At 50.1% G+C, this 23,021-nt stretch overlaps 1 protein-coding gene across 2 annotated transcripts; it reads left to right on the top strand.

Moving 5' to 3' along the window:
- Window positions 1-6,369: 6,369 nt before the first annotated feature.
- SUMO3 (small ubiquitin like modifier 3) lies at window positions 6,370-18,073 on the top strand. Of its 2 annotated transcripts, XM_003419007.4 has the most exons (4): window positions 6,370-6,501; window positions 9,997-10,125; window positions 15,011-15,082; window positions 16,652-18,073. In XM_003419007.4, exons 1-4 carry the CDS (start codon window positions 6,481-6,483, stop codon window positions 16,742-16,744), a joined length of 315 nt encoding a protein of 104 aa, XP_003419055.1. In that variant the 5' UTR covers window positions 6,370-6,480; the 3' UTR covers window positions 16,745-18,073. The 2 variants fall into 2 exon arrangements, with proteins under 2 accessions (XP_003419055.1, XP_023414928.1); XM_023559160.2 differs by lacking the exon at window positions 15,011-15,082.
- The last annotated feature ends 4,948 nt before the right edge of the window (window positions 18,074-23,021 follow it).

Genomic DNA, 23,021 nt, shown 5'->3' with positions numbered 1-23,021 from the left:
AGGCTCAAAAGCTCTGCTGTTTCTGGACTTATCATCCACTGCTTATCACCAAATGCCTCAAAGGGAAAAGTTACTTCCTTTCTTCTGGGATCTTCGCCCTGGAGTCTCCCCTGTTTTGGTAGCTGGCTGAAGTCTTCAAATGAAAGTTTAAAAAAATATTTTAGACAGATTTTATGGTTGTTCTTGTTAGGAGGGTTTGTTTGACACAAGCTAGTCCTTCTTAATTGTAAGGAGAAACCTCTCTGGGTGCTTTTGGGATTGCTCCTCACACTCAGTACATCCCCTGTTGGTCTTTTCTCATTCAGCCCTTTGATCCTCAGTGACCCTTTCAATTTGTAGAGTCCAATGTTTCTTTAGTTCAGGGACATTTTCTTTAATTATGTCTTTGAATGTATCCTTTCCTTTTCTTCATTTTCTGCCTGAATCTCCTATTTGAGGGACAAAACGTTTCTTGTATTGATCCTCAATGTCTCAACTTTTCTCACATTTCCCTTCTTTCTTTTAACGCTCTGTAATGGCAGACCCCTGTGACTTTATCTTGCCTTTTTTTTTGTTTAAGTCCTCTGACATGACTAGTCTATCATTCAGCATTTTAGTAAAAATTTGAACGTCGACACTCCTATTTTTGGTTTTCCAATCCTTTTTCTTTGTATGAGTCTTTTTTCTTGAGGGTGGGCATGCATTTCCCATGACTGTCTCTTCAGGCAGGTAGTGTGTGCTGCCTCGGGCTTCGTTGTTGGGTGTTTGGACCTGTTGCCAGCGGACAGGCTGGGGATCCCTCAACTGCCAAAATAACAAGCGCTTTTCTCTGGCAGAGGGCACTCAGTGCCAGGCTAGCCCCATGCTAGCCAAGCTGTTATTCCTTTCCCAGAATAACCCCCGTCTCTGCTCAGCCCTCCTCTCAGCCCCAACACCCACCCTAGGAGCCCTTCTTTGGCAGGTGGTTCCTCATCTTTGGAGGGAGCTCTGGGGTCCTAGCCTGGAGCTGGTGTGGTCAAATTCTACAGCAGCCTACAGTTCAGGGGAGGGGAAAGGTTCAGGGCAAACCTGGCTGGACTTCCCATGCTGTCCTTTAATCAGCTACCCTGATCACTTGCCCCCTCTGATCACCCATTGAGCTTGGGAGTTTCTCTGGGATGGCTCTCATTTCTGTGTTCTCTTTCCCTATATTTATTGTGGGCTATGTCCCATCTCCTCGCCCCCGCCACCTCGCCAGAACAAGTTTGTCAATTCAATCCCATTTGTTTCCATCATCCAGAAATTCATCACGATTTTTGTTTACTGATGGCTTCACGTTTCCCAATGCTACCCTGAACATGTTTAAGTATGTTTTCTGTCATTTTAAAGGATTTAGTGCAGGTGGGAACATGGAAGCAGCATTCCATTTGATTCACAAATGCACACATAATACAAATTGAATTCATACCATAAGTTTTATAACTTGCTTTAAAATACTTATCAATATATTATGAAACATCTTTTCCTGTTATCAACTGCTCTTTTTTTACACATAACTTTTAATATTGACACAGCCTTTAATTTTATGAATGTACCATAGTTTATTTAACTAATTTTCTATCATGACACATTTAGGTCCTGTGTTTCATCAATTCTAAATTACATATTTAAAAAAATTTTTTTTATTGTGTTTTAGGTGAAAGTTTACACAGCAAATTGAGTTCCCATTTAACAATTTATAAAAATTGTTCTGCGACATTGGCAACGATTTTCACAACGTCATCAGCATTCTCATTATGTCCATTCTATATGTTCTGTTTCCATTGATCTAGCTCCCTTGCCCCTCTTTGTCTTCTCCTCTTTGCTTTGGTGTAAAAGGGAGCATATTTTTCACAGGTGATACTGTTTACCTTATAAGATAGTCTATTATTCGGCTGAAAGTAGACTTCCAAGAGTGGCTTCAGTTCCAAGCTAGAAGAGTGTCTTAGGGCAATAGTCTGGGATGTTTCCTTTAGTCTCTTGTCAGTCCAGTATGTCTGGTCAAAGTTAGGAATTTGAATTTTGCTCTACATTTTTCTCCCATTCTATCCAGGACCTTCTGTTGTGTCCCTGGTCAGAATGGTGAGTAGTGGTAGCTCAGCACCAACTAGTTCTTCTGGTCTCAGGTTAGAAGAAGCCGTGGTTCTGTGTGGGCTATTAGTCCTGTAGACTAGTTTCTTGAGTCTTTGGTTTCCTTCATTCTCTTTTGCTCCAGATGAGTTGAGACTAATAGTTGTATCTTAGATGGCTGCTTGCAAGCATTTAAGACCCCAGACACTACTCACCAAATGAGGATGTAGAACATTATCTTTAGAAACTATGTTATGCCAATTGGCTGAGCTGTCCCAGGAGACTATGGTCTCAAACCTTTTAACTCAGTAAACCAATACCACAAGTTGTTTGGATATGTCTAGGAAGTCTCTGTAAGTATGTCCCATGTGCTTTATTACATACATAGATATATACGCAACACATAAAAACACGTATGTACATGTGTCTGGATACACCTATACATGTACATGCATGTACTCACATATGCCTTTCTGTACACATATATATGTACACACCTACCTATGTAACCACACACATACTTCTTGGTTTTTATTACTGTTGTTGCAGAGTTGTATTTTACCGAAGTTGTCCCTTTTTCTTGCATAGCATCTTCGTTTACCTCAGTCAAGTTGTGCAGGCTTCGCCCATGTTTGGTGTTGCCTTTCCCATCACAAAAAATAACAAGTGTCTACTTTCTAGAAAATGATTCCCCTTCTCATCCCTGGTAACCATCAAAGAATGTTGCTTTCTGTGTGAATATCTATTCTTGACTTTTTAGAATAGTATAGGTCCATACAGTATTCGTCCTTTTGTGATCGACTCGTATCACTCAGCGTAATGTCCTCCAGATTCATCTACGTTGTTTCATGGACTTCTCATTATTCATTATAGTTGTGTAGTACTCCATTGTATGTATGGACACAACCTGTTTATCCATTCATCTGTTGATGGGCACTTAGGTTGTTTCCATCTTTTTGCTACTGTGAATAATGCTGCATTGAACATAGGTGTGCATATGTCTATTTGTGTCACTGCTGTTATCTCCTGGATATGTACCTAGGAGTGGGATGGCTGGATCATAAGATATTTCTATTTCTAGCTTTTTGAGGAAGCGCCATACCATTTTCCACAGCGGATGTACCATTTTACAACCCCACTAGCAGTGTATAAGAGTTCCAATCTTCCCACCTCCTTGCCAGCATTTGTTGTTCTCTTTATTTTTTGATCACTGCCATTTTTGCAGGGCTGAGATGGTATCTCATTGTAGTTTTGATTTGCATCTCTGTAAAAAAAAAAAAAATTTTTTTTTTAATGGCTAATGATCACAAGCATCTTTTCATGTATTTGTTGGCCACCCGAATGTCCTCTTTGGTAAAGTGACTGTTCATGATCTTTGTTCATTTTTGGATTGGATTGTCTTTTTGTTGTACAGTTTAAGTTGCACATATTTTTACACTTTAACAACTCTGAAATGGGGACTTTTCGAAGCCATGTCGGTCGCAGTTTAATGTGTATGTGGTACATATGATAATGTTGTTTTACAATTGATGGCACCTTAGGGTTGGCGCTGTATGACAGCTTTTGAACATTAAAAAAAAAAAAAAAATTTTTTTTTTTTTTGAACATTACCTACCATAAATCACATCTCAGCAATCTGGGGGTTCTGATCTCCAACATCCATCTCCATCTTGGAAGGGGCTGACTCCTGGCAGTTTCCTGTCTTCTGGAAGCATAATCCAAGCTGGCCATTCTATTTGGGGATCCTCTGGAAGAGGCTGGCCACGGTCTAGATTCCAGGATGAAAGAGACCAAATCCTTGAAACTAGCTGGGATGAGGGCCTTGGCTCTGACCACAACTTTCATGGAGATGCTTTGCCAGATTGTGGCATGACAGCCCAATTTTGGGTAGCCTCCTTCCCTTCTCCTAAATGGTGGCTCTAACCAGGAAAGTGAAATTTTAAGAGTCAAAGATGGTTTGTAAAAACGCCCATGAGAACTTGGCTTAGTGGCTTTGTGCTATTAACAGGAAATGAGGGGAATGCAGTTGGATATGCTTGACCCATGCAGGATGGAAAGGGTGAAGACATGTTCAAGTCTAGACCTTGCTACATGGTAGCTATTTGACCTTGTGCAATCCACCCTCCCCCTAAACCTTCATTTCCTAATTGAAAAAATAAGGATCATGAGGGCCCCTGCTTCAGAGTGTTGTGATGGGGCTTTGATGGGATGACACAAGCTGGGCACTGTGCTTGACACACCTGGTCCATTTCATCTGAGGCCACTGGAATTAGAGACAGAGAGGACAGGAAGAGCCAGTGCCTTCTCCCAAGGATGCATTCCTCGGAGAATACTACAGGATATACTGACCGTGTGTCTGACTTCTCCAGCTGCCTGCCTTCTCCACAGGAGCCCTCCTGTTCTCAGCAGTGTCCGACCCTGGGTTTGCATGTGAGGCACAGTAGAGCATGCTAAGTAAGCTCACAGACCGACTCCCCAAGCTCCGGCTCAGTCATGCCACTCACCAGCTGTGTGATCATGAGCATACTGCTTGGCCTCTAAGTACCTTGGTTTGCCCATCTTTGAAATGGGTGTTTGTGAGGATTCAATGCAGACGGCCCAGGACAACATCTGGCAGAGTGTGAATTTCAGGAAGTGTAGCAAACTGGGTCAGGAGAGTGGCCTCCTGTGCCAAGCTCCGTCCCCCTCCCCCCCGCTCCCATTTGTAGCTTTCACCGAGATAGAGACTAGATAAGGAAAGAAGACGAAGCCAAGAAAGTGTAGAGGGTCAGGCCAGAGTGACAAGTGGACAGAGAGAAGGATGCCCGCCAACCCTATTCTCTGCTTTAGGGATGGCCTGTCTATGCTTCTATCCACCTGAGCCCTAGGTGAGGAAGGTTAAAAAAAAAAAACATTGCCGTCGAGTCAATTCCAACTCATAGTGATCCTATAGGACAGAGTAGAACTGCACCATAGGGTTTCCAAGGAGTGCCTGGTGGATTAGAACTACCGACCTTTTGGTTAGCAGTGGTAGCTCTCAACCACTAATCACCAGGGAAAGGACTCAGAAATTCAGGTGAGATGTCTAAGTGAACCAGGTCTTCCTTATGTTTGGAACCCCTGCTGAGAATTTGCATTTCTAACAAGTTCTTATGTCTTATAGGGTTGCTATGAGTTGCAATCGCAACAAACAAGTTCTCAGACGATGCTAACACTGCAGCCCCCCCGCAAAAAACCCCAGTGCCATCGAGTCGATTCCGACTCATAGCGACTCTACAGGACAGAGTGGAACTGCCCCCACTGCAGGTTAGGGACCAATTCTGAGAACCACTACAAGAGCTGTCCCATAGGGTTTCCAAGGATGGGCTAGTGGATTCAAACTGCCCACCTATTGGTTAGCAGCCCAGCTCCAACTAGTAGAGCAGATTCTAAAATTTTATTACACATAAGAATCACCTGGGGATCTTGTTAAACTGTAGATTCTGATTCAGTATATCTGGGGCGGAAAGGCGAATTCTCAGCAGGGCCTCGAAGTGAACGAATTGGTTCAAAGCCCTGAAGTTAAGCCAATGCACTGTGTCCCTAGTGAGTGCAACTCCCCGAGCAGGTATCCAGATGGAGGTATGCTTAGTCTCCCCTTTGGGCCGATTCCCCAGGTGACATGACTCTAGTAGGGCGAGTACAGCCTCTTCCAGTAAGGGCCTCTCTGCCTCTTGAGGCGTCCACTCACCCCTCACCCAGATCCCCTGTAGCCGCTGGAACCGGTTCGCCAGACAGGAGCTGTTTGACCGTCCCACCTGGGAGATGCTCTCTCCACATAGGATAGCCGGGCCCCTCGGACCGCCGGTGTCGGCGCCCAGGTTCGCGCGCCACCATGCGAGAGAATGGCCAGGTGAGCGATGGCGCACGGCGCTGCGCTCTCGGGTCCGCTATAGCAATGGGCTTGTGCGAACCTGGAACCCACCCTGCTCACTCCCTGGCGCGGGGCCCCAGACCCCTCGGTACAGGGCTCCTCTACGCGTCCCCTCGCTGGGGCCGAGAGGGACGGGGGCGCAAACGACTGGAGGCGCGGGGCCCTGAGGGCAGCAGGAAACTGAGGGCCCAGGGCCGGGAGAACACGGGGAACCGGGGCGCGAGGCGCAGGCCCAGCGGGGACGCGGAAGGCCCGCGGGGGCGCGCGGCCGCCCCGCCCCGTGACGCATTTCCAACCGCCTGGAACCACGTCTCGGGCCGAGCGCGCGCCCGAGGCCCGGGGCGCGCGCCTCGTGCACGCGCGCACGCCACGTGACCCCCGCGCTGGCCTATCGGCGGGCCGGGATTTGGGGGGCAAAGCGCGGCCCCGCGAGCAGTTGCGGCGGGAGAGCGGCGGGGCTGAGAGCGTGACTCGCCCGCTCCAGCGCTGCCTCTGCCTTCGCCGCCGCCGGTCGCGCAGCCATGTCCGAGGAGAAGCCCAAGGTAAGCGGCCGGCGGGTGGGCGAGGGCGCCGCTTCCCGCGCTCCGGCCTCGGCCTGCTGCGCCGGCCTCCCGCGCCCGCTACCATCTCGGGAGCTCAGGCGCCTTCTGCGGCCAGGTGCCGCGCGGCGCGGTCTTCCCGGGCCCACGGGGTACGCGGCACCGACGGGCCCGGAGCCTCAGGCCTGCGCAGGCGGGCCCTGCCCGCCGCCCCTCCCCCGCGCGGGGCGCTCCCCTCCCCCGCCCGGCTGCGCCCGGGGCGCGCCCCGCCTCATGCCGCGTCCCCGGGACTCTCCGCCCCGTCCGAGCCCCGCCCCCGGGGTGCCCACCCAAGCCCCGCCCCCGGGGTGCCCACCCAAGCCCCGCCCCCGGTGTGCTCCTGCCAGCTCCGCCTTCGGGACGCTCCGTCACAAGCCCCGCCCCTAACGCCCCGCCCAGTTTAAGCCCCGCCCCTTGGACGCCCACCCCCTAGTTCCGCGGTTGGACGCGGCACCCTATCTCAAGCTCCGCCCCTCGCCCTGCCCTTTCAGCTCCGTCTGGAGCCGCCTCCCGGGTGGGTGTAGGGCTGGGGCCGCCCGGGAGGACGCGCTGGCCGGTGCGCGCGGCGACGCGTAGCGGTCTGCCCGCCTCGGGTGCCAGGCCTGTCCCTAACCGAGACCCACCTCGCCGGGACCGTGCTCACTAGAACCTTTCCACCCCCGCTCGGGTTCCCTGCGCTTGGTCCCGTTTGCTCGGAACCTCTTCCCCCCCGGGATCCCACGTCAGCCTGAAGCCCATTGTCGCCTGAGCCCCTGTGTCCCCTCACGTGCACGTGGTCCGCAGACCGGGCCCTGGCGTTGTCCGCCGGGGGGGTCTCCGTGCAGTTCTCAGCTCTCTCACTCCAGCGATGGATCTTCCCTCTCTCCAGGGGTCGCCTCCGGGCCGGGTCTCAGGTCCGCTCAGTGCACGCTCCGGGAATGGGCGGCCCGGACCCGGCTGGAGACCTTCAAGCAGAAGCCACCGCCGGGGCGCACGCCCAGAGCTCGGAGCGCGCCTCTTCCTAGAGGCCTGAACTCTTGGTGCGCACTCTCCACTTCATATCACGGACCCCCCCATCCCCCCATGTGTGCCCCCCCAAACCCCATCACGGCCCCGACCCCGTGCTCTTCCCCCATTCCTCGTCACAGCGCTTAGGGTGTATGGCCCCCACTCCCCATCATGAGCCATGGTGTGCACCTCACTTATCCACAGCTCTCCAGGATGTGGGCCTAACCAGTGCGGTGCAGGAGGTCGATTGTCCTGGAAGAGGTCCTGTGACACATGAACTACTTATAATAACAAATATGTATATTTCTGAAGCGGTTGGGGTGTTTTCATAGCGGAGTAGAAGAGCTGTTTAGCTGAAGGCTTTGCGCTTGGACTTTCTCTGACACCAGCCTGGGCCTGGGGATGGCCATCCTGATTACAGATGAGGAAACCACAGTGTGGGGACGCCTGAAGTCCAGGCACCAGGGCCTCTGTGGATGTGCCCTTTCCTTGCAGAGTTGGAGGGGCGCACCAGAGCCCAGAAAAGCATCCTCTGTCCACTAACCGCCAAGCCGCTTTCCTCTGACATCAGGATCCCACCTCAGCAGAAGAGCTTTTTCTACGAAGGCTTCTCGCAGCCCTGGTTGTTTGAGTACCTGTTTATTCTAGGTCAAATTTAAGTGCCTTTTCTTAGTGATGTTGTAGATGCTTTCCTCTTGATGACGTTCAAGTTCAGTGAAACGCATGTGGTATTTATTTCTTCAGTGAGGTTTAGACTTAACTCATCCTTTGAGGCCGCTTCCAGGCGAATAGACTTTTGTTTCTTCAGTACTTGCAAGATGGTTCAGTTGCCGCCGCCTCCCTGGCCTCCTCCTGCTGCCCCTGGATGTCTTAGTGGCGCTCCCTCCCTGGGCCTGGAGAGGAGGAAGGACAAGGTGGGGAAGGAAGCTGCTTGGCCAGGCAGAGAAGTTCCTGCCTGCCCCCGGATTGCTGGCTGGCAGACCTGCAGTGGATTTTTCAGAGTTTCTTTTTCTTTTTTTCACTGACACACTCCTCCTACGCTAGAGAGAAGAGGCCTTCGGAGGATGTGACCTGCCCAGTGTCCAGGAAGGGCCTCTTGCTGGCCCTCGGCCTGGCTGGAGCCACGGCCCTGCTTATCTGTTGTTTATTTTCTGGTCCCTGCATCTGTCTGTCTTGAATACACCCTTGCCTTTTCATTAAAGAAAAAAAACGCTCCCATACTCTTTGGGGGAAGAGATGGGGGCTTACAGAGGCACTCCCGGCCTTTTCTGGCCAGCTGTTTGGGTGACCCTTGCTTCCACGGCCCAGCTTCCTGCACAGGCGAGTCCAGCTTCCGAGAGCGGGAGTGGGACTGGTGCCTTGTCTGAGCTCGCCAGTTCAGCAGCCATGGCAGTCCCCGTCACCCCGTGAGCGGGAGGAGGCTGCCAGCCAGCTCACCCTGGGCCGGGGTGAGAGCTAAGCCGCCCTGTGAGTGCCACCCTGTGAGAGGGCACCTTCGTCCCTCCCTGGGCCATCCCCTCCCTGGGCCATTCTGTGCCTCCACCAGTACCGTGGGGCAGTGCCCCACATTGAGTCACCTTCTCGACGGTCAGCGTTGTTTTTTCAGAAAGTAAGCGTCTTGTGGACCCCTTTATTACAAACAGTGGCAGATAAATGAAGTGGCCCTGTCATTTTAGAGCTGCAGTGCCACCATCCTCAAGGATAGTCCTGGGGCCTCACTTTCTGGTCAGATGGAGCAGCCCCAGGTGCCTGCTGCCCTTAGCAGGAGCTTTTTTTTTTTAATCCATTTGAGTGCGTTTCCAGGCAACCGGACACCCAGAGCATGTTGCTGCCCAGTATCTTTGGGTTTTTGGTGGGTTATGCAGATGAAATATTACGGATTATCACTGTCGAGATGGAACTGTTTGAAAGGAGAGGCTGCACAAAGGATGGTTTTTCCCTGGGCATTCTGGTTCCAGCCCAGCCGGCAGGCACCTGGTGAAGACAGTGGTAGAAGTTTCTGCACAGATTGGGTCATGGCAAACAGCTCCACTGTGCCAGAGCGCTCCTGCCAACCGTGACATCGTTTGTTCTGCTTTTGTTTTACTTTACCGGTCCCTTATAAGTCTCTGTAATCTGTGAATATGTGTGTTTGCTAGGTTCATTTAAGAGTAATTTTAAAAGCAAAGATGGATTTTCTCTAGATTTCTTCAGCAGATTGTTTCTTTGAGCTAATGCCCTGTGAGGAGGACCCTGGAATTGCATTACATTTAGTGGACTTTCTTGTGTGGTGATGTTTAGCTAGTAGAGTTAAAAATAAATTCTGCACAAAATAAAGCAATCACGTGAGCTACTGTGAATCTGTGGAGGATTTTAACGATTAGGTCTGTTTTAATGACTTAGAAAAATGCCCAACAGTTACCTCAGAACTTGCCTTGTGGATCCCGGGTCCTTGGCAAGGTGGTTCTGAGGCACCGCCCCTGTTTCTTTCAGGAGGGAGTGAAGACAGAGAATGACCACATCAACCTGAAAGTGGCCGGGCAGGATGGCTCTGTCGTCCAGTTCAAAATCAAGAGGCACACGCCACTGAGCAAGCTGATGAAGGCCTATTGTGAGCGACAGGTAAGCGTTGTACACACCAGCTGACCAGCTGCTTCCAGGGCCTTGCTAGAGACCCTGCCCTTTGCCTTAAAGATTGACAGTGACTCATGTCATCAGGCAGCCAGGTGGGGCTTGGCCTTGCTGACTTGTGCCCTGCACGAGCAGTGAGCCGGCATCCACTGATTACTCACGGGTGGTCCCCACAGAGTGTCCTCTGATGTCCCGTTTTGGTCCCTGTGTCCTGTAAACTGGTGGTTACACCTAGAGGCTTGATTAGACTCGAGTTCTGTTTCATTCCCTGGCCTGACTGCTTCACAGCGCGGTGCCTTCTCTGCCTGGTAACATTTTTCTTTGGTGTTGGTGACAGGTGCTTAGATCTGTTAGTTCCTTAGGGGTCACAGAATGGCGAGTTGTAGCTCAGCTCTAGAGTTCTCTTCACAGAGTAACTGGAATACATCAATAAGGAGACGGCCCTCAGTGGCAGTTTAGGAAAAGCAGGAAAATGCTTGATTCATCCCCATTATTTACCACTTCTCAAAGGAATGAGTTGATTGACCAGCATCCTCCACAGTGACCGGTTAGACTTATTTCTGATTATTACTTTTAGTGTCATTCCGAACTCGTGAATTAATGCTCCAGTTGACTCACTGCTCGAGGGTGGGACCTCCCAGTCCACTCCTTCATCCTCTGGCTCCAGTGGTCTTGGGTCACTCTCTTGCTGTCTGTGTGACGTGACGTCCAGCTCCCTTTGTGTACTTCTCACCCAGCCCTGCACTCCCGAGGCCCTTCCCCAGGGAGCCCTGCTCCTTAGAAGGGAGGCGGCATCTCAACTGATCTTCCTATAAGTGCTTACAGGTGTTAAAGGGCCACTCTGCCACCAGGGCTCCATGTTAAAGGGCAGGTGCCCTTTTACGCTGCCCTCTTAGCTTGAGCTTTCTTGCTTTAGGATTTTTATTTGATAAGAAACATTGTCACGGTTACATGCTCTCCTCTTTCTCCTCAGGGGCAGTCACTGTCAACCCTTGCATAGTCTCTTTGTGCCCCTATAACAGAAATACCACAAGTGGGCAGCGTTAACGAACAGAAATTTATTCTCTCTCAGTTTCGGAGACTAGAATACTGAATTCAGGTTGCCAGCTGTAGGGAAGGGCTCTCTCTGACTGCTCTGGGGGAAAATCCTTGTTTTAGCTTCTTTTCCTTGGTTCCTTGGTGATCTCCATGTGGCATCTCTCATCCCCATCTGTGCTTGCTTGTTTTTGTACCTAATCTGGTCTTTTAATATCTCAGAAGTGATTGGTTTAAGACCCAGCCTACCCCAGTACATCCTCGTTAACGTAACAAAGAAAGCTATCCGCAGCTGGGATTACATCCACATGTACAGGGGTTAGGCCCATCCTTCGGCCCTGCTGGGGAAAGATCTGGAAAGCTATCCGCAGCTGGGATTACATCCACATGTACAGGGGTTAGGCCCATCCTTCGGCCCTGCTGGGGAAAGATCTGGAAAGCTATCTGCAGCTGGGATTGCATCCACATGTACAGGGGTCAGGCCCATCCTTCGGCCCTGCTGGGGAAAGATCTGGAAAGCTATCCACAGCTGGGATTACATCCACATGTACAGGGTTAGGCCCATCCGTTGGCCCTGCTGGGGAAAGATCTGGCGATCTGCTTCTGTAAAGGTTGTTGTTGTTGTTGTTAGGTGCTGTCGAGTCGGTTCCGACTCAGGGCGGCCCTATGTGCAACAGAAGGAAACATGGCCCCATCCTGTGCCGTTCTCACAATCCTTTGTTATGTTTGAGCCCGTTGTTGCAGCCATTGTGTCAATCTATCTCATTGAGAGTCTTCCTCTTTTTCGCTGACCCTCCACTTTTCCAAGCACGATGCCCTTCTCCAGAGACGCCTGATAACTTGTCCAAAGTACATGAGACGAACTCTCACCATCCTTGCCTCTAAAGAGCATTCTGGCTGTACTTCTTCCAAGACCGGTTTGTTAGTTCTTCTGGCAGTCCACGGTATATTCGGTATTCTTCGCCAACACTGTAATTCAAAGGCATCGACTCTTCTTTGGCCTTCCTTATTCATTGTCCCGCTTTCGCATGTATATGATGCGATTGAAAACACCATGGCTTCGGTCAGGTGCACCTTAGTCTTCAAGGTGACAACTTTGCTTTTCGACACTTTAAAGAGGTCCTTTGCAGCAGATTTGCCCAATGCAATGCGTCTTTTGATTTCTTGACTGCTGCTTTCATGGTTGTTGATTGTGGATCCAAGTAAAATGAAATCCTTGACAACTTCAGTATTTTTTCCACTTACCATGGTGTTGCTTATTGGTCTAGTTGTGAGGATTTTTGTTTTCTTTATGCTGAGGTGTAATCCTTCTGTAAAGATTACAGCCAAGAAAGCCCTGTGGGGCAGGTCAGCGTGTCAGATGGGAGTTGCCGTGAGTTGGTATCAATTCAGTGGTACCTAACAACAACAGCAACAATTCAATCCATAGCACTTCCTGGCTTCTTTTGCATTTAGATGTTATTTATTACCATCTGTGAAAGAGGACTTGGCTCTCTGGTACTGCCGTGCACACGTCTGCACACGCCGTCCTCCTTGCTCCCTTTACACTGGTACTACGCTAGCTTTGTGGCTGAGGAGATGCTGTTCACGATGGCCTGTAGTGGCCTTCACGCATACCTGACTCTTTACCTGTTGTTATCTTTCTTTGGCTGCTGCTGTTGCTGTGTGTCATCTAGGCGCCCATTAGGCTGTCATCCCTATGTCGTCCTGTGCTGTAAGTCTCTTCCATGGAGTCAGGGACATCTGGTCGCTGCCACCTTTTGGTTTGGTTTTTCCCAGCGTCTTTCCTAGAGCCCCTATTTCTGTCATGATTTTTGATTTCCGGAAGGCCTTAGTTCTTTGCTGTTCCTCTATCTCCCCCAGTAACAACTTGCTATTTTCTGGATGTAGTATTGCTTCTTCCTGCCCTACGGAGTTTGATTGCTTCCTTTTTCCTGTTTCCTCCACCTTCCTTTCCTTCTTTGGTTTGATCTCTCACCTCTTCACGCCTTTCCTTGACCAACCTCTGGGCCTTGACTTGCTGTACGTATTGAGGCACTGCATACTAAAGCTGGGGGATGGTCAGCAGGCCACAGGTGGAGTGACCTGCCAGGATTGGTGGGTGTGGAAGGGCTGCCAGGTATCTGTGAGTCTGTCTGGCTGGGGTCGCTGAGTTTCAGGGGGTAGGTTCCTTGAGGCTCCTGCCTGGGCTGTACAGCAGCTACTGGTGTCCCAGGGGGCACAGCTGGAGGGAGATGAGGTGACCAAGTGGGCAGCACTGCCTCACTTGTGCCAGCATCTCCTAACCCAGACCTGAGTCCACGTCTCCAGAAGATGGGCCTCTGTCCCATGGGAGGGACAGTTGCCTGTCCTCTTGGGGCTGGGGAGGGCCCTGAGTTGGGGGTCTGCATGGAAACTTGCAAGCAGTTGTACAGAACCAGCTACATGCTGCATCTCGGCTTCTCAAATGGAGACCCCTGCCTGACCTGCTTCCTCAGGGTCCAGTTTCCCTCAGGCCACCTTGTCCACGGCCCTGTGGCTCCAGGCGCCTGACCTTGTCTGTCCATCTCCTCTCCCGTTTCCTCTGCCCTGTTGTCTGTGCTCTTGTGTTCCTTGACTGTCAGTGAGCAGGGTTCAGGATGGAGCAGGGATATGAGCTTTAGTCCCATCTGTCTGTTGCAGTGAAATCGGGATGCTCTTTTGATGAAATGGTCATGGACCCCAACACTGCCACCCACTCCTTGGGATGCCAACGGACTGTGCAGCTCCTTCTGAATGGAGCACACCTGTTTGTCCCGCTGCTCTCTCTAGGCCCAGGTCCCCACTGGTGCTTTCCAGATTTGTACAGCCCTTTTTTTTTTTCATTGTGTTTTAAGTGGAAGTTTACAATTCAAGTCAGTTTCTCATACAAAAACTTACACACACATTGTTATGTGACCCTAGTTGCTCTCCCTATAATACGTCAGCACACTCCTCCTTTCCACCCCAGATTTCCTGTGTCCTTCAACCAGCTCCTGTCCTCCTCTGCCTTCTCATCTTGCCTCCAGACAGGAGCTGCCCATTTAGTCTCATGTATCTACCTGAGCTAAGAAACACACACTCCTCACCAGTATCATTTTGTTTTATAGTCCAATCTAATTTTTGTCTGAAGAGTTGGCTTCGGGAAATTGTTCTGGGCCAACAGAGTCCGGGGGCCATGACCTCTGGGGTCCCTTCAGTCTCAGTCAGACCATTAAGTCTGGTCTTTTTACTAGAATCTGAGGCCCGCATCTCACCTTTCTCCTGTTCCATTACGGACTCTCTGTTGTGTTCCCTGTCAGGGCAGTCATTGGTGGCAGCTGGGCACCATTTGGTTCTTCTGGTCTCAGGCTGATTGAGTCTCTGGTTTATGTGGCCCTTTCTGTCTCTTGGGCTCATATTTTCCTTGTGTATTTGGTGTTCTTCATTCTCCTTTGCCCCAGGTGGGCTGAGATCAATTGATGCATCTTAGATGGCCACTTGCTAGCATTTAAGACCCCAGACACCACTCACCAAAGTGGGATGTATAGCCTTCTTATCAAACCCTCCCTGTTACCTGACCTGTTGGTCTTTGGGAATTTTTTAAAGGGGGGAAACGATGGTGTCAACAGTGTAGAAATTCTTCTGAGCTTCTGGAAGAAGCTCAAGGCAGAATGCAGGAAGGAGATGAGTGGCTGGAGGATGTTAGAAACATGATTTCTGAAGCTGTCTGTATTGGGGCCTCACATGACAGACTGTAGGTCCACGTGTAAGTATTTCTCATTAACTGGATTGTAAATCAGTATGTTGTGAATTAAGCTACGCTAACCGGAAGTATTTACTGATCATGGCTTTCTCTTTTCAGGGCTTATCCATGAGACAGATTAGATTCAGGTTTGATGGGCAGCCAATTAATGAAACAGACACCCCAGCACAGGTATGAGAGCCATCTTTGTATATGTTCAAGGGCTACCTCTGATTCTCATTTGAATACCCTTGTTTGAGAATTATTGATTGATGAACATATAGAAGTATTTTAATTATTATGAGATGATTTGATTTTGAAAGTTGTCAAATGTCATCCCTTCAAATTGGAGACTCTTGGCAGACGCCTGCCGGTGTCCTGTGTGCCTCCTGGGAGTGGCGTCCAGGGTCAGGAACGAGCAGAAGCCCCTGCCAACTTGTCATCTAGGCAGTGACTTTGCAGTCTTTGTCTATTTGTAGCTAAATTACTGCTTGCTTCTCATATCCTCTGAGCATTTGTGCTGGGGCAGGGGTAGAAAGGAGAGCGTGCAGCCACACAGTAGTGCCCGTCAGTGTGTTTACAAGCACGCCTCCAGCACACACACACCTGTAAGAGGTGCCGTGTCCTGTTCTAATGCAATGTAGTGTACTGAAAGGGGCTTTAGACCTGGATATAGAGGGTTTCAGCTCCATGGCTGCTCTGGCCTCCGTCAGCTGGGCAACCTTGTGGTTAGACCACTGAATCTCTCTGAGTCCGTTCTCTGTCTGTGAAACGTCGATCCTATCTGTTTTTTTCTCCTTTACAGAGTTGGGGGGAATATATTTGCAAAACCCTAAAGGGCCAAATGTAAAGAGACTTTATTTCTGTCCACCGTCAGATCAAATCCTGCTAGTACAGAGTAAGGGCTGTGGGTGAGGCTGGGTGGGGAGAGGCAGGGGGTGGGGGAATAGGTGGTCTGGAAACGGAGTCGAAGGGCAAGGGGTGTTCAGCCCACACACGCAACCTATGGATGGCCCAGCCACAGGGCTCTCTACACCTGAGAATGTTCCTGGGAAACACGGCTGCTGCCAGCCTCAGTGCATCCCTATCTGGGCTAGCAGAGTTCCTTCGATTCAGAGAACGGGGAAAGATCAGGGTGGGTGTTTTTGCTCCCTGCCACATCAGAAAAGGCGACGCCCTGGTCTTTGCAAGAGAGGGCAGGGTAGAGGGGGGCCTGCAGTGGACTCCTCACTGTGGTGGGCCTTTCCTTGCTTCCGTTGGCTTTGGGCTTCACAGGGGTGATCAGAAGCGCTCCAGATAAACGCCATCCTTGGCTATCAGACCTGCCACGCTTGCGACAGTCCGAGGCGGTGTGCTGTTAACTGTCCACCTGTCACGTAGCCGTGGCATCTGATTTTGTGTAATTTTCAGTACAAGTTTTAGACATTTCAGTTTATTTGCTAATGAGGCCGTGTCTTTCTGTTTGTCAGTTAAAGCTCTCAGTTTCTGAGGGTTCTTTTGTGAGTTTTGTTAGGGGAAACCTGGTGAATAAATAGGGCTTACTGTAAATCCAGAGTCAGACGTCGCTTCCCCGCGTGTTACCTAAGGAGGGAAGGATAAAAGAGCTGAGGCGTGATGAGGTGGTGTCTGCGGTGTGAGGCAGGTGTTTCAGCGCACTTTGGTGTTCAACCGAGTGTTTTCTGTTCCTGGGTAAACAGGCTAACGAGAGAAAACTAACACGGCTTCCTTTTCTCCCTGTCCCTGTCTCAACGACCCTGACAGCTGGAGATGGAGGATGAAGACACGATCGACGTGTTCCAGCAGCAGACGGGTGGCACGTGGGCGGCCGGAGGCCTCTTGGGATGCAGTGTCTAGGGGGACCATCCCACACCTGTGTCACCTGTCCTTGCATTTGAGATCCAGTCGTAAACATGTGAACACACCAACACAAAAGAGTCTGCGGAAACTCGGGGACGGTCACCAAATTACTTTCCTCTTTCTTTGACGTCCTTTGAATGACACTCAACACTGTTTCTGCAGGGATGAACCTACAAACTGAAATTGGGCCAATACAAATTCCTGTCTTTGTTTAGGTAAAATGAGTTGCGAGGTTTTTTGAGTTTGTTTTTACTTTTTCCCCTGCTGTAACACTTTTCCTCCAAACTTGTGTCCTCACTGTCCATTTTCAGTCTCCAGGTGGAGACCTTGCCCCCACGTGTGGTGACCTCTGTCCCCCTACTGCTTCATCTAATCATGTAGATAGTTCACGTGCACCGCAGTGGGGGCTTTTCCTGGACACGTGCTTTGGGGGCCTGGTGGGGATGGAAGATAAAATTTCACTTGCTATTTGTTGTAGGCACAGGTTATTAAATTTTAGCTAAATACTGCAAATTTAAACTTTGGCAGAATATGGTAAAGTCGCAGGAAAATATTGGGATGCTTCTTAAAGGGAAATGGCGGAGTCCTTCACTAGTGTGGCCCTGTAATCCCTACCCCTTGAGTCTGTCCCCACGGGGCTCCGCGGCCCAGGGTCCCTACCACCACCGCTCAGTACCAGTTGATTGGTATAGCGAACAACAACTGCATAACTCAATTGGCTTCTCCCCTTTTCTCGTATCGGAGAAAATAATTACCACAATTCCCATCTGGTAATAGTATTGTGGCCTCAGATTTCTTCTAGTATTTGCTTCTGATACGTAATTATGGTCTATATATGAAAAAGTGAGATAAAGTATTGCTGAATTTGCAGTTCTGTTGTGTACCAGAGCTACTTTGAGGTGTGGTAACAAGTGAATCCCATGGAAAGATCACTTCATGTTATTCTCATGGATTTTTGCTATGCTGCTTTCCAAATATGTATTGACTTTATGCATTAGTATGGTGATTTCAGTTCTGTGAACTATTCTGGGGTTTCTACCAATTAAAAAGTCTCAGCGTTCTGCCTGTTGTCCTTCAGTAAGAGTGGATTGCTGCTTGCCGTCATTCTCTGCTTTTTATAGTCACCTGGCGGTGTGACATGACCCGTCATCTATTGGTTGTTTGAAATCTTGCTGAAAATTTTCTTGTTTCCTTTGCAGTTTGCTGTGTGGGCGGGGGTGGGGGGGGGTGGGGTGTTTGTCGGCTCTGTTGTGTTCATTCACCAATTTGTACATTATTTGTTGTCCTTTACTACTGTAAACAGTAAATATAGTTTGGTACTCTGTCTCTTGGCTTCTGTTAAACGCTGCATCTGAAGGCTGGGGACATACCTGTCACAATTCAGTGTCTGTATGACACTCAGCGAGAGTGCCCAGAAACTTCGATGGAACAGCTTGTCGCCTAGAGGTGAGGTGACTAGCCACCTGCAGCCCTCCTGCTGGGCCACGGTCTCCCTGCCAAGGGCACTCCCTCTCTTCACAAGGGTTCTGCTGGCTTCACATGAGACTTGACTTCTCCTCCCCCGGTTTCCATGCCAAGAGTGGGTGGTTTGGAGTAGGCAAATCTGGGCTTTTCACAACGGGCTTCTCACTTTTTTTGGTATGTGAGTATTTCAAATTGTGCCGTGGGCAGTCCGCTCATTGCCTGTGTTGAAGCAGAAGTGAACTGGTGCTAATCTGATGCGGACAGTTTCTCAGCACGCTGTGCTGTGGCAGCACCAGGGCTGACAGTGCCAGGGCTGTTTTGTTCGTCAGTTGAAGTGAGCACAAGGCGAAAGGTCAATGGCAGTGGGGACACTGAGCACATCCAGGCTGGCACTTGACTCACCACAAGACTGTAGGGATTAAATCAGAGCGCATTACAGAGCTTGACCGATTTGCCAAGTCCTCTCTGCTAGGAGGGGAGGGGTGGCTACAACCTGAGCGAAGGAGCATCTTAGTTTGTGTGAGGAGAGGTGTGTGCCCAAGATGCCCTCAGTTAGAAAAGCAGAATGGCTGAGGGTCGACTTGGCTGCGTTACAGCCGTGCTGCGTGGATTTCCACCCTCAACACCTGGCAGTGGAGGAGAGGGCAGGAAATGCCCTCCAGGTTGTCTTTATCTTGGAAACTCACCAAGTGGTACATCTGAAATAATGGATCTGTTAGGACTGGTATTTTTAAAAACATTGAATTCCATAAACCTAATTTACAGAATTAGGAAACCCTGGTGGCATAGTGATTAAGAGGTACGACTGCTAACCGAAAGGTGGGCAGTTCAAATCCACCAGGTGCTCCTTGGAAACTCTATGGGGCAGTTCTACTCTGTCCCGTAGGGTCGCTATGAGTCGGAGATCGACTCGAGGGCAATGGCTAACGGCTAACTTGCAGCATCTATGGTGGATTCAGACTGCCGACCCTTTGGTTAGCAGCCATAGCACTTAACTGCTGTGCCATCAGGGTTTCTGTTTTGGTTTGGTTTATGGGTTAAATTGGTGTTTCAGGAAGATGGGCCCTATTTATCCTGTTATCTGTAGCCTAGGGTCCCAGCTGAGACTTTCCCAGTTTTAGCACTGAAACTCCCACATCCTGGAACCCTCTCAGTCCAGGCAAACTGGAACAATGGGTCGCCTGAGCTGTGCTGCACAGGTGAAGCAGCACATTGAGAAGTGCAATATTAAAGTGCAATATTAAAGCTGTACCATGTAACACGGGTTCAGCCGCGAGGTCCTTTTTATCCTTCAGAAATTTAGTTGCCGAGAATATCAAAGTCATAATTTTGTTCTGAACTTGCTGCCTCCCCAGTGTGTGCTGCTTAGGAAAGTCAGTAACTATCACATGCCTGCTACTCAGAACACTTGGACAACCAGTACCAACTTATCCGGGTTTAGAGTTGCCAGATACAGCAATAAATAAATACATACATACTTGCCGTAGCCATCTAGTACTGCTATAACAGAAATACCACAAGTGGATGGCTTTAACTAACAAATTGATTCTCTCACAGTCTAGGAGGCTAGAAGTCCGAAATCGGGGTGCCAGCTTCCAGGGAAGGTTTTCTCTCTCTCAGTTCTGGGGGAAGGTCCCTGCCATCAATCCTGCCCTGGTCTAGGAGCATCTCAGCACGGGGACTTCAGGTCCAAGTGACACACCCCACTCCTGGCTCTGCTTTCTTGGTGGTAGGAGGTCTCTTTGCTCGATTCTGTCTTTTATATCTCAAAAGGTATAAAAGATACCTCAAGATACAATCTAATCCTATAGATTGGGTCCCACCTCATTAACATAAATGCCTCTAATCCTGCCTCATTAACATAGAGGTAGGATTTACAACACATAGGAGAATCACATCAGACCACAAAATGATGGATAACCACACAATTCTGGGAATCATGGCCTAGCCAAGTTGATACACATTTTTGGGGTACACAATTCAATCCATAACGATACCAAAAAACCAAACTTGTTGCTGTTGAGTCGCTTCTGACTCATATAAACCCTGTAGGACACAGCAGAACTGTCCCATAGAGTTTCCAAGGTTGTAATCTTTATGGAAGCAGAGTGCCACATCTTTCTCCTATGGAGCAGTGGTGAGTTTGAACCACCAACCTTTTGGTTGGCAGCCGAGTGCTTTAACCACCACGCCACCGAGATTCCTTAAATAGAAATATACATCCCAGTTAAATTTGAATTTCGGATAAAGAACAAGTAGCTGGAGCGTGAGGAGATGTGCTCAGGACAGTGGAACAAGAGAAGCCTGGTTCCCTGAAGATACTCGAGCCAGCCTTACGCATCTACCCGGGAGAAATAGTTCATCCGGTTTAACCCAATGCCAACAAGTCGATTCTGACTCACGGCGACCCTGTAGGACAGAGGAGAACTGCCCCGCAGGGTTTCCAAGGAGCAGCTGGTGAATTCAAACTGCCGACCTCTTGGTTAGCAGCTGTAGCTCTTAACCACCGCACCACCAGGGTTCCTCATCTTGTTTAATCACCTCCTATTTTGGGTTTCTGCCACGGGAATGTGAAGTGAATCCTGACATAAACTGTAAAACCCATTTCCTACGATTGTTACTGAAGGACAGGCACAGTGCTCCGCGGTGCGTCAGGAAGTGAGGTCTGGAAGGGATTGACTCAGAAAGCATCCAGGATGTGCTGGGCCGCTGTTCTGAGCGTCGTCCTGACGTTTTCGATGATGGTTTTCATCGCCTGCACTTCCTTTAACTGCAAAAGCTGAATTGTTCTCCTTGAGAAGACATGGGAAGGCCACCCCCTTGTGACCAATGGAGCGGGTCTGCCGACTGCTTTGGGGCTTGGCTGGGGTTTGTGATCACAGAGGAGTGGGCTGCTGTCTGGGATGGGGGGAGGAAACTTTGTAACCTTTTGTCCAAATCCATTACTCTTTGAAACAGTCTAAAAGTATCTTAACTACCACATAATTTTTCTGAATCACAGGTGGTCCTTTGAAAATCAGGGCTGGACTGAAATTTGGTGACACTCCTACCCTAAAACATGCAAACTTAATGAATCATGTTTGCACTGTTAAATTTCATTCATTCAACAAATACTTATTGAGAGCACACCATGTCCAGGTACGGAGGCAAAATCCCTACCCTCCTGTTTAGAAGAAACAGGTAAGTTATATAGTGCGCTAATAAATCATATAGAATGGACAAGTGTGGGGGAGAAAAAAGTGAGGTGGGGGTAAAGGCCAGTGGGCGAGTGGTGGGTAGGGCTGCAGTTTTAGGTAGGGGACAGGCAGGCCACACCAATTTGGTTAACATTTGAACAGACTTGAAAGAGATGGGGGTGGGGAGGGGGGGACACAAGGGCTACTGGGAGATGGGTGCTCCCCAAAGATGGAGAAGCCAGCACAGAGACACTAGTCATGAGAGTGGCTGGGGGGGTGGCCAGGGTGCTGGGGTCTGCAGGTGAGGCAGAGGCAGAACATCATAGCCACTGTAGGGACACGAGTGTTTACTTAGGAACATGGGAGCAGCCGGGTGTCAATATGACTTGACATCTTTTAAATGGGTCATGTCTGCTATGTTGAAAACAAAGAGGGAAGGGCAAATTAAGAGGCGACTGCAACAATCCAGGCAGGAGGTGAGGGCTGTTTATACAAAAGGCACATACTGAGCACAGCCACCAGGTACTAAGTGTGCTCATTTTCCTTGAAGTCATTAAGGATGCGGGTTCCGAGAAGCATAAATACATCACCCAATCCCTGCAGGTCAACCGGGAGTAGAACCCAGACGATAGAAAAAGGTCTCACTGGTTACAGGGATAAACCTTGCACCATTGTGGGAGAAGGTGGAGAAGCAGAGGCCATGTGGGATTTGGAGGAAGGTGAAGTCACTCATCAGCCCTCCTGTGGCACCGGGGAGTGGGCACAACTCCAGCCCGTTGGACCCAGAAGGGACCTGTGGGGAAATCTGGGAGGCTGCTGCCTCTGCTTTGGGTGGTGACCCCAGGTCAGTGTTGGTCAGCAGAGCTGGCAGGCAGGAAGAATGGGGGCCACTGCCCACCCGGCATGAGGGTGGCTGCTCTGCTCCCCGTTGTTTTCCCACAGCTTCTTCTCTGATCCAGAGCTTTGGGAATCAGAGTTCCAGCCTGGCCACCTCGAATGAAGAATAAAACCACCACAATCACCGACCTTCTTCTACTCCCTAAAAACCTAAGGCCTGCTTGAGGAGTTTTGTTCCGAACGCGCACCAAATGTCTCCTTCCTGAACAGTTTAAGCCTCAGTTGGGCCTGAAGAATTAAAACCCCTAATAAAGAGAAAGTCATCTCCGTGAACTGGACCAACACGCTAGCGGTAATTTTGACTCCAGCACTGCTCCAAGGCCGGCTGAACTCGGGGCCAGAGCCGAGCCCTCGCCGCCGGCCCCCAGGCCTCAGCCGGAACACCTGCGCTCTCACTAAGGCTGTCGTTGACGTTATCCGTCTAAACCGGTCATTTCTGCGCACAGCCGGAATAAAACAACACGGTAATGACAAACACCGGGGCGCCCACGGATCCAGGACTCGGTCCTGCAGAAACCGGAAACTGCGGTATCACGCTGGGATCAGCCCAGCGGTCGGGACGTTATCGATCCCAAAAGGGCCCCGTCCGCTCCGCTCCCCGCCACCCACACCGGGCCGCTCGGTCCGAGGAGCGCGGCCGGAACCTTCCTCCAGACCGAGCCCCGGGGTCCGGGGGCGCTTGGGCGCTCGGTTGGCCCAGCGACCCGGAAGGGCTTCTCTGGTCGCGACGGCAACCC

The sequence above is a fragment of the Loxodonta africana genome, chromosome 2 (assembly GCF_030014295.1).
Source record: "Loxodonta africana isolate mLoxAfr1 chromosome 2, mLoxAfr1.hap2, whole genome shotgun sequence".
Classification (NCBI taxonomy): Eukaryota; Metazoa; Chordata; class Mammalia; order Proboscidea; family Elephantidae; genus Loxodonta; species Loxodonta africana.
This window is presented reverse-complemented; position numbering and strand designations above follow the sequence as displayed.